General features: G+C 42.0%; 2 protein-coding genes across 3 annotated transcripts; both read right to left on the reverse strand.

Annotated features, from left to right (window-relative positions):
- LOC123403072 (cysteine-rich receptor-like protein kinase 10) lies at nucleotides 1-6,128 on the reverse strand. The gene is made up of 7 exons (XM_045097046.1): nucleotides 5,148-6,128; nucleotides 4,859-4,963; nucleotides 2,949-3,109; nucleotides 2,324-2,537; nucleotides 1,960-2,191; nucleotides 1,085-1,238; nucleotides 1-467 (listed from the first exon to the last, which is right to left on the reverse strand). Exons 1-7 carry the CDS (start codon nucleotides 5,995-5,997, stop codon nucleotides 216-218), a joined length of 1,968 nt encoding a protein of 655 aa, XP_044952981.1. The 5' UTR covers nucleotides 5,998-6,128; the 3' UTR covers nucleotides 1-215.
- Nucleotides 6,129-12,600: 6,472 nt separating this feature from the next.
- On the reverse strand, nucleotides 12,601-18,894 carry LOC123400981 (kinesin-like protein KIN-10A). Of its 2 annotated transcripts, none has more exons than XM_045094698.1 (6): nucleotides 18,050-18,894; nucleotides 15,658-15,813; nucleotides 15,463-15,570; nucleotides 14,965-15,075; nucleotides 13,416-14,885; nucleotides 12,601-13,212 (listed from the first exon to the last, which is right to left on the reverse strand). In XM_045094698.1, the coding sequence occupies exons 1-6, from the start codon at nucleotides 18,707-18,709 to the stop codon at nucleotides 12,910-12,912; spliced, it is 2,808 nt and encodes a 935-aa protein (XP_044950633.1). In that variant the 5' UTR covers nucleotides 18,710-18,894; the 3' UTR covers nucleotides 12,601-12,909. The 2 variants fall into 2 exon arrangements, with proteins under 2 accessions (XP_044950633.1, XP_044950632.1); XM_045094697.1 differs by having other exon boundaries at nucleotides 13,326-14,885.
- Nucleotides 18,895-19,094: the final 200 nt, after the last annotated feature.

The following is a 19,094-nucleotide window of genomic DNA, read 5'->3' on the forward strand; positions in this document are numbered from 1 at the left end:
CACGTGATAACTTGTGTAGCATTTGGAAAGGAGCCTTGCTATATTTTTGTTGGTCTAAAGAGCACCACTGATGTCATTTTTGGCCGGCCAGTAACGGGAATAGTTTCGTTGTACTACTGGTGGGATCATGAAAACAGTTCCTGCACCATCTTCACATTGCTTTTCTACAAACATCACCAATGTCCACACAAACCAGTCCTTGGTTTGGTCCAGGCTCACAACTCTATTTCAGTACCGACGGCGATGTGTACGCTGTAAGAACCGGGCTGTACAGGCAGGAGCAGCCTCTTGTTTCCGTTGCTCAACATCATCGTCACCTCGCGCATGGTTGGCCTATCCTCCGCACTATCCTGGACGCATAGGAGCGCGATCTGGATGCACCTCAAGACGTCCATCTCCGTGTACTCCTCGCCTAGTGAATCATCCACCAGCTCGTCGCACCTTTGCTCTCTCCACAGCTGCCAGGCCTATTATCCAAAGCAGATTATGTGTTACAAAAGCATGTCTAGTGGTCAAACACGTAGAGAAAGGTGCAATAGCATCCGGGTGCCTAGGTACCCTCTATAAGCAGTAAAATCAAAAAAAACAGAAAAAAGTTTAGAAAATCAGAAACTTTGTAACATATAAGATGGTCAAATTTTGTAAGTTCTTACAAGTTTTCATGCCAAAATATCATGTAGGAAAAGGTGTACAAACGAGTTTCAGATTTCAGTGCTAAAAGTGCTTAAAAGTTGAAGTACTAAAATGTTTTTCCTGTGTAGAGCTCCTCAAATGTTTTTTTTTGGCATGAAAACTTGCGAACACCTAGACAGTTTGATCATCTTTAATCTTCCAAAGTTTCAAAAAAAAATTGATCCTACTGTTCATAGAGGGTGCCTAGACAACCGGGTGCTGAAAATTCATTCTCATACGTAAATGATCAATTTTCTGATAGAAAAAAACATGGAGATTATACCTTGGTATAAGATCATCTTTTGTGGGGAACTTATATATAGAGATTGAAACAGGAAATAGTACGCAATGATTACTCGCTTAGTAGAGATATTGAAGCAAAGCAATGTGCTAATTCGTTGATTTTACTCACATATTTCCGGAGCTCGTATGATCTTCCGGCTAATTGGTAGGAACCAACGGCGCTCTTCCCACTTATGATCTCGAGAACTAGGATGCCGAAGCTGAAAACGTCTGACCTTGTTGAGTAGACATTCTGGGAGTAGCACTCCGGTGCGATGTATCCACTGTAATGAAACAATATATGGCAGTAAGCTCACTATAAACATTATTATCACGACATTCATGTGCTCAAATCATTTTTTTGACTGATTTGTTTATTCAATAAACCTTGTACTATTGCTCTCACAGATCTGCAAGAAAGATCGCTGAGAGGAGGAGAAGTTGTACACTTAATTGGCTTAAGTATGCGAATGACTTGTTTAAGTCAACATTGATGTAGGTCATAAGGTATGAAGATACATGCATTAGACAGCACCCTTGGCTTGTGCAATACGTTTTGAATGCATATAGACTACTAAATTTCCGTAGTGTCAGAAACCCTCTTATATTACGAGATGGAGAGAGTATTATATATGCATACGTATTGCACACACACATATTAGGTCCCGCTAGGACAAACTTTTGACCAATGATTACGCTATTATTTGTAACTTTTGTGTTGCAAAATCATAATATTTTGCAATATGAATCTAATTCATCGATTTTACGTCTCATAAAGTACACACTAATAAAGTAGTTGTCGGTAAGCCTATCCAAATGAAATCTAATATTTGGAATATTTTTAAACCAGGGGCCAATGATGAATCATGGAACTCAATTTAGTCTCGATTAGGATGACACTCAAGAAAAAAACACTTAAATATATCCATCATTTCAATATGATTTTGTTACTAACTAAATATAAGTTTGGCCTCAAATGTGAAGCTTATAAAATCGAAACCTTACAATGTTCCCATTGCCGTTGTCGTATTTGATTCTGTCACGTTGGAGAGGCATATCCTTGCGATCCCAAAGTCTGAAATTTTTGGGTTCATTTCATGATCTAATAGGATGTTGCTTGGTTTCATGTCTCTGTGGACTATGCACTCATGTGCATAGTCATGCAGATAGAGAAGGCCTTCTGCTATCCCTTCGATTATGCCGCGATGTATAGGCCAACTCTTCTTTGCTCCTACCCCTATTGAATTCCAATATGCAAACGTGATACAAAGTTATTTTTTCACTAGACTAAATAAATAGAAATCATTTCTGCCTTTTGCCTTTTTCTAGGGGTATTATCTTTTTCATTTTGTCAGGAAAGTGGGCGTACCAAAAATGAACTCTTCCAAGCTACCGTTTGGCATATATTCATACACAAGTATCCTCTCTTTGCTTTTGATGCAGCATCCAAAAAGCCTGACCAGATTCTTATGTTGTAGGCTGGCTATGAGTTTGATTTCATTCATGAACTCGCGGAACCCCTGCACTGAACTTGGAGAAAGCCGTTTGACTGCTATATCCAGCTGATCTTGACGCAATTGTCCCTGATGAAGTGGACATGAACTTTTATATGGCAGCGCAAATGAATGAATGATACTAGCTTGAGTATATAGCATTTTATGTATTATTTATGCAAACACCCTGCATTACGACAATTAATATACTTGTTCACAATTCTATGTTAGGTGCATTTTGTAAGGAATAGTGATATTTGATGTGTATATGTGATTGATGCATCATTTGGAGAAAGCGAAGTTTTCTTAAATTAGAGAAAATGAAGTTGCATTATGAATTTTGTGTATGTTTGATTTGATAAATATTTTTTACAAATAAAGAGAATTTAAATATTGTGTTTCAAAATAAAGAAAAAATGTTATTTTGTCTTGGTAAGTCTAATATTTATGAATGCAATTTTTTAAGCCATGTGTTCTTTTGATTCAAGAGAATGCAATTACCTTGTAAACAGTGCCAAATCCACCTTTTCCAACAATATTTTTATCCGAGAAGTTATTAGTAGCACTTCTTATTTTTGAAAAACTGAACAACGAAAACCTTGAGTCACTTTCATTTACAATTTCCTTTTTCAGGGTGACTAATTCCCTCTGCAATAAAGATTCTGCACAAGGAATAGGTAGATAAATAGCATATTCATGTGGAAATAAAATTAATGAACAACTTGATGGGTGAAAATAAAATAACATCATTATTATGTGATAAATAAACTGTTTTTTTTTGCTTCAGCATTGGTGCATATTTGTAAAGTGCAGATGCTTAAGTAGGAACCTTGTTATTGAAAGAAAGCGTTGGTGCTTAAGAAAAGGGTTATTTATTTTTATAAACACCTCTCTAAGAACATTGCATCTAAGATGCACTAATATACTAAAACCGCAATAGAGAAGAAAATACCGAAATGTGCACGAAAATCTTGCAAAGAAGCAAAATATCTAGTTGTACACCATAGGTATTACATCACCCTGGGTCGCGCTATTCGTCACCCTGGGTGAGGAATACTTACTCTTCACCCCTCTTTTACTACATCACTACATTATACTTGTGCCACGTAAATTTTGTCCTACATCGAAGGTGAAACGAGAAAGTAAGAAAAAGTATGTTGGTCAAAAAAATAATATTATGTGATAAAATTAGAATGTAAAAATTACGGTATAAAATATACATATAAATGTAACTTTTGTGATTTTATGACTCATAACTTACTTTTCTTATACCAATTTTCATTGTATGTATGCATGTATATCTAAGCAGGTCAGCTCTGTTGGATCTACATGACTATACTTAGCTAATAAGATCATAGCATCTAAATTTTCGTACTTCAGAAAAAGAAAATCACAGCCGATGGATCATAGTTGCACTTACATAAGTTTCACACAGAATAGATTAAGTGCACATGTTAATCATTACGTGAACTATAAACCACAAGTACACTGTACGCCTGGTGTAAACATGTTGGTTCTCATCACATACTCCAATACTAATCTAAAACAACGGGTAGATACATGAGTGGAACCCAACGAAAAAATATATGGAAAAATCTCCTCTTGCAATCTTATGCTACATGTTTGGACACTTCGTTCTATCAGTGTACAGAATTCCATAAGAGCAATACAAAAAGGAAATGGCTGAGAGTGATTAAGCACCAACATGAGTATCAACAGATTACATAAATGAGAGTTGATTACTCGAACAAAGCATGAGGCATGCTGGTCATTTATTTTTTATTTATAAAAGATGGATTCAATTATATGTTCAAACATGGACCAATAAATCATGTGAGGATGCCATATAGGAATAAAACCGACTAATTCTATATAGTCAGCACAAAATGATAAATGAACATAGAGTTACAAAGCATACACCAACTGTTCTAGAGGGCACACAGATTGTGGGTTAGTTTGGTTGCTATCCTCACAGCTCAACACTTGACTGAATGAACAGATCCTTAAGAAAAGAATTAACAGAATTAGATTTTGGTAAATAGATGTTTTCGCAATTACCTGTAGAAATGTTTCAATGTCTAAATACCACGAGTTAGAAGTTTTTTATTAATTAAAAAATTGACCATTTTGATATCCCATTATGGTTTATACTGCATAATATATACAATATGTAAATGTCATGAGTTATGCAACGAAGAGTGTAAAATTGAGTACAAAATATGTTTACATGAGATAAAATAAATACGTAACAATTTCTGATACACTAAGGACGATGCCCCTCACAATTATAAGGTGCACCATACTAATGATGATGATGATTGTTGTGTCATCATCATCATCAATGTTATATGATGATGATGATGATGATGATGAATTGATGATGATGATGGCGACTTGGCCAAAACTCTTACCTTTGACTTTCTTCACGATGCATGTCCTTAGCAGCAAGCCCAGGATGAGCAAAACTAGGAGAGGAACTCCAAGTATGACAATCATAAACACCGCGCTCTTCCCATCTTGGATATACAAAATACGGCAAATCACTTTCAAATTTGAAGTACCACTATTGTGTTTTCCTTTAAATATACTCCCTCCGTTTCATAATATAAGAATATATCTTAATAGTTTGAAAAATGTTCTTACATTATGAAACGGAGTAGCAATAGTCATGGGAACTGTAAACAGTAAAGCAGTGCTTACTTTGAAGCATGTCGATCTTGATAGTGTCACTTGTCTCCTCGAAGAATAAGTCCTTCTCATATCGCAGATTACACCGAACCCCCAAAACCCTGCCCCCGACGCGGCTTAAGGAGGCCTCTTGGTTGCTCAAATTATTGCTCATAAACAGCGTCGGCAACTGCTTGATGATGCCATCAAGGCAGCTCCTGCACTGTGGCCCGGTGAGGTCCGGCCTGCACTGCACCAGCCCGTACACCGTGCTCACGCCCTGCTCGCCGAACCCCGCCTCGCCGGTCGCGTACCGGCTAGCAGTAGCAGTCGGCCTGGGGCTGCCGGAGGTGGCCAGGTCGGCCATGGTGTTCATCAGCTTCACTACCTTCCCCATCAACCGCGCCGCTGCCGCGGAGCCGCTGACGGAGTTCATATTGTTCGCGGACCATTCCGGCTCGTTGCTGGTGCTCGAGAAGGAGCGTTCGTCGTCGGTGAACCGGAGCATGTACTGGTCATAGTAGACGACGGCGGCCTTCCGGAAGAAGACGCGCTCGGCCACGCCCTGGAAGGCGGCTCTGAGGCCGTCGGCGCAGTTGGCGCCGGTGTAGTCGCCCCGGCAGAGCATGAAGCCGTAGACCTCGTCAGGCGCCTCGCCATAGCTGCCCTTTGCGAAGCCCGACGCGCCGGCGCCCGCGGCGAGGGTCGCTCCGAGAGCTCGAAGGTTGGACCCGTAGCTGCTGTTTGCCGTGTACGTGTCGGCGGTCTCGTCGGGGAGTGTCTGCAGCGGGCTCACCGTGGCGGAGGCGGCGTCAACGCTCGCCGCCGGTGGCCACAAGGCGAGGAAGAGGAGGAGCAGCAGGAGGAGGTACGCCGTGGGCATGGTGGTGACTGGTTGCTGGTGAGGTGCGTTGGAGCTAGCGTTCGATTGGTTATTTAGCTAGAGCGTGGAGCCTTTGACTGGAAGTGGGAACTTGCGAACATCACACCGTGACCAACCAAAACAACGGGTCTTCCAACCAATACCGTGACTAACTAATAGTAGAAATTTAGGCTTTGATGGGATGCACTTGGCTTGTTTTCAATAGATTGTCAGTATAAGGGTGGACATTGGGCACTTGGGAAATTAGCGCGAGTATTCCAGGGAGCACAGCAGAAGTTTTGTGACTCTGACGTTCTGTTCTTTATCGTAGAATTAACCTCAGTTCTGACTTCTGACATGGATATACATACTACCCACATTCTGGATTATTGGATATGGACTGTATACAGCGCTTCAAGTCAATGTTCCATGGATGACTAGATAGCTTGTCACCCCCTCTCCCCCCTCCTCCTCTTCCTCCCGCCACCCTCCACGGATGATGCTGCTAGCTCCGGTGTAGCAAAGGTACTGGTAGACAGAAGTCTTGGGATTGCAACATCGTACATGTTTTTGAAACATGAAAAATGTTGCAGTGGAAACACAATGGTGCCGCAGTGCGGGCGCGACGATGTTCCTGCGGCATGACCTCTATTGCAAACTTTGAGAGCATCGCTCAGCCGCTCGATGGCACAGATCTGACGGCTTGCAACCCAGCGGATGTTTTGAAACATCAGACAACTGACGTGTAGCACTCTTCATATTTAATAACACGATTTGGTTGATGTTGTGGCTGAAAATTCTCATTGCGATTTGGCTCCTAACTACATCATGGGAATGCAGGAAATACCACCACTATCACTCCATATTAGGGCTTCCATGATAGATTCTTTAAGCACAATTTTAATCCTTGTGTTTCCCCTCCCGTTATAGTATTTTTCTTATCATCCTACCATTTGTTCACGTATTTGTTTCTTTTTTCATCCTAAATATTATAGATTAATAATTACTATTCCAAGGAATCCTTCTGCCGATATTGACTAACTACACATGGTATTATAAACATAAGGTTATAAATTGTCCAGAATTCTTTTACTTATTGCCCCTTTCGTTCCAAATATGGTGTGCACATATTTTTCTAGAAGTTATGCTTTCTAAATGTTGACTAGATGTATAAAGAAAAATGTGCATATCTATAAAACCAAATAAATATAATTGGATCCATATTTTTAATTATTTATTTGGTATTATTAATGTTGAGAATTTTCTCTGTAAACTTGCTTAAACTTTACAAAGTTTGAATTTAGAAAGAATCTATACACATTAAAAGGGAGTAAATAGTGGCATCCAAATTTGGCCGGCTGTAATTAATAACGTTAAGCTCACTTATAACTAACACACATATATAAGGTAGCTCCCATTGAATACTCTTTGTTTCCTAGAATAAATATTTCCACGACTAAATTCTTTGAAGAACATTTCAACAATATTTAACAAAAACGTTTGTAGCATGTACTTATAGTCGAACCTAAAGATCTCATTAACCATCTTAATATAATTTCCTATGTTACTTGATATGTAGATGTATCAGTATATATTATCTAAACTTGCCAAAACATTTTATCTCGCATATTAATTATATTTCATTCTAGTGCATTTGTTGTTTTGTATTGATTTATATTCATTTGGCACAAATAAGAGTATCTTATTGTATACTTAACATGACTTTTGCTTACAACCTTTTTGTATTAAAACACTATATCTTAGTAACTATTTTATCATCTTTTTGTTTTTATTATCGCTTGGTAAATGTTTTAATTTTTCAATCACCTCTCGATCACTACCGTCACCGCTTGTTCTCTTTAACATGCCCATGTTGTTTTTCCGGTGTTTCTGGACATCTATGTAATGCACAATCTTATCATGGAAGACAAGTTTAGATTCATTTTTATTACAATATCAGTGGATCTCAATTTTTCATTGAAAAATAAACATCGGTCTACATTTATTAGAAAATTCTAACATAGTTTGCCTTTTACTCTTTCTATCATACATTGCTCTCTTTGATAGAACACACATTTTTTTTAAGGTATATATATTTTCAGCGCAACCAAAACAACATATTGCACACATTTATTAGTATACTCACTCCAAATATCATTATGGTGCTTCCCTGGTAGATGCTTTACACACACATATAATAAACACATCATCTCTATTTCTCTTAACGGCATTGAACCCGTTATGTGCATGCATGTATTTCGATTTTTAGCCGACCTCATATTTGTCTTTTAGCACATGTCCACATCTTTTGCCGTACCACTGAATCCATTCATCCTATATACTCCCTCGTTTCAAAATAAGTGTCTTAAACTTAGTATAAATTTATACTAAAGTTAGTATAAAGTTGAGACAATTATTTTGGGACAGAGGGAGTATCTAAGAGAGTGATTATCACTACCTCTAACGATCTCAAAATGGGTGCTTCCACATTGTAAAAAAATTGTAGCTAATAGATTTACTATCCTGATTCACTACATCCATTCGATCTACGCATGAAAATCATCTACCATGCATCATGCATTATTGCATTCTAAGTGGGTTCCTGACATGCACAACTTTTCATGTTCAATTTTTTTTGCTTGTGCAGACATTTATCTCATAGTTCAAATATTAATGACTGAATTATTGTTCTACACAATATTTTGATATTATTTTTGAAACATAGGAAAAAAGTATTCGAAATTAGATATCATCCAATGCCGCCGCAACTCTAGTTTTCATAGTCTATGTAGTCCAAGTGCCTGTTGTAAGATCTTGAGTGCATGTTCATATATTAAACCTTTTAAAATATCTATTATACAGTTCAGTTTTATATTTAGTTTCATATACATTCAAACTACCAGTTTTATTACCACATGACATATGTGGTAAGCAACTTAAATCATTCAAAAAAAACTACCAGTTTTATTAGCAGTTCCCTCCAGAATTTATCTATTAATATGTAACATGTGAAGTTCTTATGAAAAACTTAATTCTTGATTTTGGTGTTTTATAAAATTATATGTACTCTCCATCCAATAAGATAACATGTGAAGTTCTTATGAAAAACTTAATTCTTGATTTTGATGTTTAATAAAATTATATGTACTCTCCATCCAACTGTAAGATAACATGTGAAATTCTTATGAAAAACTTAATTCTTGATTTTGATGTTTTATAGAATTATATGTACTCTCCATCCAACTGTAAGACAAGTTGATAGTAGCTACTTCATGCATGTCCATGTCCCAGACTAAGCAGAAAGCAACCGGATCAACTTGTTGGTTGCTGGCATCAGCAATGATGTCATCACATATACTATCCCGTTGGCTATCTCACACGGGAAAGAGGTAAGCTCCGCGTTCAGGTTGTCCTCTCCATCGTGATGCAAACTTAAAATACAAGTTGATTTTTAATCTTGACCGCCATAATTTGTGTTTATTATATACTTCCTCCGTCCTAAAATAACTTCTCAACTTTGTACTAGTTCTAGTACAAAGTTGTACTAAATTTAAGACACTTATTTTGGGACGGAGGGAATAATTATTAACAGAGCAGATTATTTAGTCTACATAGATAGTGATAGTCAGAAATGAAATGAGAAGGAACCTGTCCCATAGACCCATATACCTTCGACCGTCAGCAAAACTATGAGTTCATCTCCCAACTGCCGGCCATTTCAACGACAAAGGGGCGCGTAAAGGCATCTCCAACATGGATCGATATTTGTTCGTGGCCTGCATCCCGATATGTCTATGGACATGATACGGAAGTTAGTCATTCAACTCTTTTTGTAAGTAGGCATCAAATGCGGATAGTAGGATGGGCCAGGCGAACTTAGAGAACAAATTACATAAGCTATGAGGATATGTGATCCAATTAACAATGTGCCAAGCGGACCTTTGTATGATGTTCGGACTTCTACAAAGCTCCTTCAAATTTTGCTTTTGGTTTCAGAAAAAACAAGCATGCGGAATGATCAACGGGCAACTACAAAACCACGTTAGATGGCAAAATGTGTCCGGATCATGTGATCCGGACCCTTACCGGCACTTTAAGGGGCCGCGTTGGAGATGTTCTAGACCTCGATCTACATATCTCCTAATCTCGTGTAATTTTCCTAACCTTGTGTAATTTTTCAAGACAATTCATATGAACCGCCGGCCCTTCTCCCACTTAATTACAATCTCGAGAACTAGATTGCCGAATCTGAAAGCAATGGATTTTGTTGAGTAAATATTCTGCGAATAATACTCCCGCAATGTATCCGTCAGAATGAATTAAATTCAGACATAAAATCATTTTAGGCGTACGTACCACGCAGGGTAATGACTGGTTTTTGGAAATGACTGGTGATGCGTATTAATTTGACTAGTCATCTTTAGTGTTGAGAGTTGATTGCTGATCTGGACTCTTGGTTGAATAGGTCGGATATGGTGCTAGAAAATGAAGCTCAACATTTACACCGGTCTCTTTACACAGATCGATCTGCACAAATCTCTACCTAAAAAAAAGAATCTTCTACTAGTAGACAAGTCTTTGCTTGTGACATACTGTACATAGATGCATGTATGACTTACGCGGTACACGGTATTTCAGTGACCCTCCCGGGTGCACAAAATTATCATGAGGAAAAAGATCTAAAGTGAAATAATGAATTACTCATTTCATCTTAAAATAAATGTCTTAACTTTATATCAGTTTTAGTATAAAATTATATACTAAGCTTGAGACATTTATTTTAAAACGAAAGGAGTACTTCATAATTTTGCCACAGTTGACCAATACTTGAAGTGTTCCCCTGTACGGAGAGAAGAATAAGCTTGCAATGTTTCCAGCTTGGCCGACGTTTTTGACTATGTGACACTGGAGAGGCGTATCCTAAATATTCCAAAGTCAAAGATCTAGCAGGATGTTGATTGGTTTTAGATCTGTATGGACTATGGATCTATAGTATGCCTTCAACATTCCCTTTGATTATGCGGCATGGCACGGGCACACTCAAATTTTCTCCTTCTCGTGTCGAATTCCAAGTAACTTCGTAGGTGAAGCAAACTTGTGATATAAGTATGTTAGCAGCCTAGGCCCAGCTTTCGGTTCATCAGCATATGTTCGGACGTTTCCGGTGCGCATCGGACACTCCATTACAAGTAAAGAGCCCACAACATGCCAAAAGACCGGCCTGAAGGGAGTGTGGCATCCTACCTCATAAGGAGCTCCTAGCCTCCTTTCATATCCGAGAGGAGACTAAAGTCACTAACACTGCCGAAGGTCAGGTTCGACAAAGTACAATGAACATGCAGTTGGAAAATACTTCAACTCCTTACTTCACCGTTTGGAAGTGTGGGAGTTTCTGGACTCTGGGGCATGACCATTTGGAGATGGTCGAACGACCTTTGCTCATCCGATTTTGATGACAATCTAGCAACAGGATTAGTAATCTACGCGTTTTCTATGTGTATCAATCGATGTAGAGACCGGATATGCCCCCCTTTCTGAAAAATATGACAAGTCTCCAAATTGCCGCGCTCCATGGTAGTGATGAGTGCGTCCTCGTCAGCGCCCCTTTCTCCATATACAAAGTTCAACTCATATAATAGTGATACGAAAATGGCAAAATAGAAAACAGAAATTATAAGAGGGTTATAATTTTTATAACTAACACAAATTAAAAGGAAGGGAATCAAAACAAGAAGCGCAAAAGGGAAATGTTATCCTTCACCTGGACAGACTGGATGAAGAAAAAAAATATTTTTTTTGAAACGGAGGCAAAAAATTTGCCTCTTGCATTAATCAAGAAGAAAGTAGCATAGAATAGCGATTACATGGCCACACAGGCCAAGCTAAAAGACGGAAATTACTTATTCTCCTGGGATAATACTCCCCAAAGACTTAGCGTCCGTTTTCGTCCATAATTTTGCGTCAGCCTTGATAGTAGTCATCACATGGGAAGGTAAAGATGCCTTGTTCTGAAAAAACCCTAGCATTCCTCTCGTTCCAGATCGCCCAACAGACAAGCATCATCATAGATTTGAAAGCCTTTTTGTGCGTGCCGATGTGACCGTGAGCATCCCAACAATTGTTCACAGAGGATAAAAATACTGCAAGAAACACCATCCTACATATCAACCGAACACACCCAGAAGAGAATTAACATGGATCACCCTAGAACCCTTTGAAACGTTAGCCCCAAAACTGAACCAACACAAATGGAACCCTTTCACTGAGAAGACATTGGAAAACTAATTGGTTACATGGTAACAAGCTCCTGTCCTTAACCAGAGTTGTTTTTCTTGAAGGAAATGACAATGCTGCTTTGTCACTAAGAACAATGATACATGAACCAAAAATCCCACCACGCCAAGAATGCCGACAGACACAGGTGAAATGGAAACCCCATGAGAATAGCAGAGATGCAGTACGCTTCACAGGAGGAGCGAAAACCTTTGATTCAATATGCTAAGCAAGACAACCAACGGACGCTCACTGCCCTCAACCCTCGTACTGTCCCGAAACCAGAGATGTTACAAAATGTAAATTGTTGGAGTGTGTGAGATGCCCTGATCACATCAGACACGACGAATGTAGCATGGAATTCAGATCAAGTGCATTCCCCTCCAACTAGACGATCTATCATAATCATACTGACTGGGATGCACAGCCACTCGTGTAATGACTGCAACATGGGTTACATCACGAGTAGCAAAAGCCAGACTAGCCGACGGACGACAAGCAGTGTGCTGATGGAGTTCAAGGCTTCAAGCTAGTAGTAATTTTACAGAGCAGAGAATACATTTCTGGATACGAGATAGCTCGCTCGTCGTCAGTTCGTCACCACATGTGACCGACGGCAACCAACCAACACGGTAATCTGATAACGATGAGGGGCTCAAGTCAAGCTCTGAGCTCCCGGATGTAGCTGGGGCTCATCTGGCCGACGACCTTGGGCGAGAGCGCGCCCGCGGCGGCATGGTGCTGCTGCTGCTGCACCTCGTTCAGGGCCAAGGAGTTGAGCTTGCTCTCCAGCGGGCTGAAGGGCGTCTGGTGGAGCTGCTGCTGCTGCTGCTCCGTCGTCGCGGGCTTCCTGGCGACGCGCAGGCAGGCGAGGTAGCTGTTGGTCTGGTTGTTCCAGTTGGGCAGTCTGCTGATCTGCACCGTCGGCTCCTTCTCCCTCGACACCGGCGCACCAGAAGGATCCTGCATACATACATACATCCACACCAACAAAGAGTTTCCCACCGTCAGGATGGATGAGTGGACGTTTTTCACTGGCATCAACACGCCTCATATCATTAACGGGTTGGAATTACCAAGGTGATATGGCGATTGACAGGTACCATCGCCATGAGCAATAGGAACAAGAGAAGAACAATTGGCATTGGCAGAGCTGAATGACGTACCCCGAGGAGGAGGAAGGTGAAGTGGTGGTGTGGCTGCTTGCTGCCGGCTTCTTCAAAGTGAGCCCCGATGAGCTTCCTCAGGTCTGAAAGGCAAGCGGTCGGCACAAGCTTCAGCCCCTTGATCAGACTGCCGGACTCCCATTTGATGTAGACGTCCAGCAAGCCCTCTCCCTCCTTCTTGCTTGGCTCATTTGCCTCATCTGTGGTGCATGATTTCAGCTCTTCCTGCATTGTCAGCTCGGCGTTGTCCACGACTTGGCAAACGATGGGCGAGAGCTGCGACGACACAGGGCTGTCGGCAATCTTGACGTCGCACATGGGGCTTTCTATGGGTGCCCATGCTGCTGATGGGTCCTTGTTCTCATCGCCGAACACCTGCTTTGCCTGCTGATTGTTCTCATCTCCCAACAACTGCTGCTGTCCGGGCTGCTTGTTCTCATCTCCAAATGCTTGCTGCATCGCCGGTGACTCATCGGCGTTTTGTTTCTTGACCAGCTCACGGTAGTTGCCACACAGCCTGAAGATGTTCTGGATACGGTTGGTCCGGTCCGGTTCAGCAAGTGGTTGTTCCATTCGGTCCACCTTGTAGCTCTCCTCTTCCACCACTTCTTTGCACACCTCCACCTCAGCACCATTATCCTTCTCTTCGCCTTCTTCATCTCCCTCCTCAAACACAGTGCTCAGGACAGCCTTTTCAGGGAACCCAGACAGTCTGACCACATCTTCTTGCTCCAGGGCAGTGGTGCCAGAGTCTGCTGTCGATGTGTGATTCCCCCACATCTGGCCCTGCTGCTGGCGAGTATCCTCCTTGATCACCTTCACATCCAACACAGACGGCTGATCACCAGCATCCAAATCCATGGACATGGACATTGCCATTGACATGCATGGATCTCCTGCAGCAGACATCTCTGATAGTCGCGCCAACAATCTACCACCAATGACATCCTGCTGTGCAGGCTGACGAGCATCTGCCTTTTCAAGCTCCAGCTCCTGCAATCGCCGCTTCAAAGCAAGGAGCTCTTGCTGCTGCCTGAGCATTTTCTCTTCCATCATCTGGAGCTCGCTCTTTAGCAACTGGGTCTTCTCAGCGACCTTTGAGTTGATCTCTTCCTCCTTTGCAGCTGCACCCTGCCCTTCTAGCAGCCTAAGCTTCGCCCTCGCTTGCGCTAGCTCCTCCTCCTTTAGCCGAAGAACATTTTGGGCCTCGTTGCGCTCTTTCTCTCTTAGCTTGTTCTCCTTCTGCAGCTTGTATATGAACTGGTTCATTGCAACAATCCTTGAATTGAGCATTGAAGATGACTCCTCAGAGCTGATTTTGTCCCTTGGTGTTGATGCATGAGCAGCACGTATAATGCATTTCGCTTTAGCACCGTATTCCAAGGTAGAAACCGTCTTGTGCAATTCCTTTGGGTCTGGACTTGCACACAGAATCATCAAAATCTTTGATTTGTCATCCTCAAATGAATCCTGAAAGTCCATGAAGAAACACAAGTTTTAAATTATCTGGTATAAACAGAGACAGAAGTGGTTCTTCAGTGTTCTGTACCTGTAACAGCATTGTCAGCTTGCTGTCTCTGAATGGAACATGTGAATCACCATTGGCTATGGACTCAACCACTCGTTTCAAAGCCGTGTTGCCTTGGTTGATCTTGGCCGTCTGTGGAACGGTAACCAATGTTATATATAGAATAGATGTGCAAAACAAAGTGACCTAAAGAAACATACTTTGGTTCATCACATTGCAGAAAAAAGAGAGTAGTGGTAAAAGTACAAGCTGTGGTTAGGTTATGGGAGTATCATACTGGAATTCATATGTTGATGTAAGTATGGAAACAGAACTTATCATCATTTCAGAAAGAAAATAGAACTGTATCTTGAAAAAACTCTAATATAGTTGCATTGCAAGTTGCACATCACCGGCTGTTAAAAAAATGTTATGGCGCAATTAAACATACATTAATTACCAATGGAACATCATTTTTCAAAGGGTAACTGAAATAAATTGTATTCTACCGAAACTATAAGGATTGATAACATCACACACCTGCATCTTGGCATCAAATCCAGTTTGGCCTGCAGCTTCTATGTTTTCAGAGCCAGCCATATCCACCAGCATCAGCCTTCCTCCCACCGATGGCACATCCAAGATTATCTAGAGAGGTGATGAAGCAAAGTCATACACGGTTGGATCTATCAAGCGAATCAAGGTGACAAGTGCTAACTGCTCATTGCAACCTACCATGCAATGACTTCGCGAACTTCTCTCATTACAGAGGGTGCTCTTGACAGTACGCCGCTTCTCTACTTTTGCAACTTCCCTGGATATCTTTGCAGCTTCATTTCCAGATATGTAAGTTGCATTTTTGGCTTTCTTCCCCATTACTTCTAGCCTCACCTGCAATGTATTAAGAAACTTATAAACAAAATGGATGAATCACATCAACTAGCAAAGTCACATTGATCATTGCCACATAGCAAAGTACTTTCAACATCTTTTTTCGCTCAATTTCTGCTTCTGAAAATTCATGTGCTTATTTGGATATGGAGCCTAGATAACAAGACAGAACATTTAAGTACCAGATAGCTACTTGTTTAGCTTGGTCACAGTTCAAGTAGTAATTGTTTCACCAGTGATCACACACACACACACACACACACACACAACTGAGGGCAACAACAATGAGCACTATCAGTTACAGTTCGATTTGTCTCACTCCTAGAATCACAATCTCTAACTCGGCAGTACAAATCAGTCAACAAACTATTCCAAACAGCAATGACAATTCACAGGCCATAACCATGAGCAATATTAGTTACCATGAGGTTTAATTCACACCTAGAATCACAAGTTTTAACCTTGGCACTTCAGATTAGCCACCTAATATACCAGCACTCATGCACAAATGACAAATAATTTACTGCAAAACATAGTGAAAATTCCTAATGCAATTTAAGGACCAGATAACCACTTGTTTTAGGTTTGTCACAGTTCAAATAGTAATTGTTTCACCTCTAATGACACAAACAACTGAGGGCAATTACAGTGAGAAATATCAGTTACAGTTGGTTGATTTTAACCTCACACTTAGAATCAGAATTTCTAACTTGGCCCTTCAAGTTAGTCATCTAAATTAATACGCGCACACAAAGAGCAGTCCCAATTCTCAGGCCATAATGATGAGCAATATTAGTTACAGTGAAGTTTTACTTCGAACTTAGAATGAACAAGTTCTAAACTTGAAACTTCAGATTAGCCAACAGTTACAATTAGTTTGACTTTGACCTCAAACTTAGAATCATAATTTCTAAGTTGGCAGTTCAGATTACTCATCAAAACTATTATGCGCACACAACAGCAGTCACAATTCACATGCTATAATAATGAGCAATATTAGTTACAGTGAGGTTTTCTACACACTTAGAATCACAAGTTTTAAACTTGGAACTTCAGATTAGCCATCTAATATATACCAGCACCCATAGAGCTGACAAATAATCTACTAGAAAGCACAGTGCCAATCCCTAAGGAATTACTGTATTCAACATTCACAGCAGAGACATAAACCCCAACTGTAATTAATGACCTAAAATAAGAACAGGCCATAACCATGAGCAATATTAAATTACAGTGAGGTTTACTTCACACCTAGAATCACAAGTTTTAACCTTGGAATTTCATATTAGGGCACCTAATATACCAGCATGTGTACATAAATGACAAACAATTTCAAATGCAATTTAAGTACTGCCTCCGATCCACATTAACTGTCGCACCTTAGCACAACTTTGTACTAAAGTTGTACTAAAGCTGCGCCAATTAATTGGGTTCAAAGGGAGTACCAGATAACCACTTGCTTTGGATTGGTCAAGTTCAGATAGTAATCGATTCACCACTGATGACACATACAACTGAGGGCAACAACAACAGTGAGCAATATGAGTTACAGTTTGTTTCACTTTGACCTCACAGTTAAGAGTCACAATTTCTAGCTTGGCATTTCAGATTAGTCATCTACACTAACACGCGCACAACGCAGCAGTCATAGTTCACAGGCTATAAAAATGAGCAATATTAGTTATAGTTAAGTTTTACTTCACACTTAGAATAACGAGTTCTGAATTCGGAGCTTCAGATTAGCCATCAGTTGCAGTTGGTTTGACTTTGACCTCGCACTTGGAATCACAATTTATAATTTGGCATTTCAGATTAGTCATCTGAACTAATGCACACAAACAGCGGACAAATTTCACAGGCTATAACTATGAGCAATATCAGTTGTAGTGAGGTTTTACTTCACACTTAGAATCACAAGTTTTAAACTTGGATTCAGATTAGGCATCTGATATACCAGCATGCGTGCACAATAGACTAACAACTTACTAGAAAACGGTGTCAATCAATTCCTAAGAAAGTACTGTACCAACATTGTCAACACAGAGATAAACGACCTAAGATAAGCAGGACAGATCTTGTCTGAAATAGCAACGAAGATGTGAGGTTTAAACCGAAATCATGCTACTTCCACCCACAGGACAGATCCTCGCATAACAGCAACCGACTTGTGCAAGTGTGTAAGCTACAACGATGAACCAGCAGTAGCATCTGAAACATAAGCGGGAGGGCGCATCACCTTGGGGGCGTTCCCTTTAGTATTGGGCCCGCTGCCGACGAGCAGATCGTAGACTTCCTCGTTGTAAATCTCGAGCACGGCGACCTGCACGAACAGCCCGACCCCGAACCCGGCGTCGTCGTCGTCGCCGCCCTCGCAGCAGCCCCCTCCGCCGTCGAGGATGTCGCGGAGCGCGCGGTAGACGATGCCGGGCTGCCTGGCGCAGCCAAACATGGTGTGGCTCTTCCCGGACCCGGTGGGCCCGTAGACCATGACGGTGCACTTGGCCCCGACCCGCACGCCCTGGATCCTGGACCTGACGAAGCGGCGGTAGAAGGCCTCCAGGTCCTCCTCCTCGGAGACGGAGACGCCGTCGAGGCTGAAGTCGCGGCACGAGATGCCGCCCGCGTCCCCGCGGACGCGGACGGTGGTCCCGCCCGCGCCGCCCGGGACCTCCAGCACCGAGGCGCCGGCGGCGGAGGCCGTGAGGTTGCGCACGCGGCCGATGACCTCGACGGGGTGCTCCGTGGCGGCCCCGCCCGCGCCGCGGGGGGTGGAGGCGGGCGGGAAATGGAGGCGGTGCTTGGAGGCGGGCGTCCTGAACGGGGTCGCGCCCCCCGCCGTCGCCTGCGGCGTCGACGGCGGGCCCGTCCGCGACGACGGCGTCGGCACCGGCGCCATCCCTGGCAGGGGTCGGTCCGATCTAGGGTTCCCGGGGGCGGTCGCGAATCGGGCTGGGTCGCCGGATCTGGGTGGTGGCTGGCGGAGTCGGGAGGCGCAAATCCGCGTGATTGGTGGGTGGGTGGATGGCGTGCGCGAGATGGGGAGAGGGGGGAGGGGGAGGATGGTTTGAAATGGGGGGATGTAGCCGTTGGGGATGGATGCAAATGCAACGGCAGTGCGCTCTGTTTTGAAGCTGGTGGGGTGGGGTGGGGTGGGGTGGGGAGCTCAACGCGGCCCGTGCGGTGGTGGAGGCGCCGGGGGCACGGGATATGCGGTGATTGGATATTTCTTGTTAGAGCGTAGAGTGGTACCTGCAAATATTACTCCTATCTACTGGCATTGT

The sequence above is a fragment of the Hordeum vulgare genome, chromosome 6H (genome assembly GCF_904849725.1).
Source record: "Hordeum vulgare subsp. vulgare chromosome 6H, MorexV3_pseudomolecules_assembly, whole genome shotgun sequence".
Lineage (NCBI taxonomy): Eukaryota > Viridiplantae > Streptophyta > Magnoliopsida > Poales > Poaceae > Hordeum > Hordeum vulgare.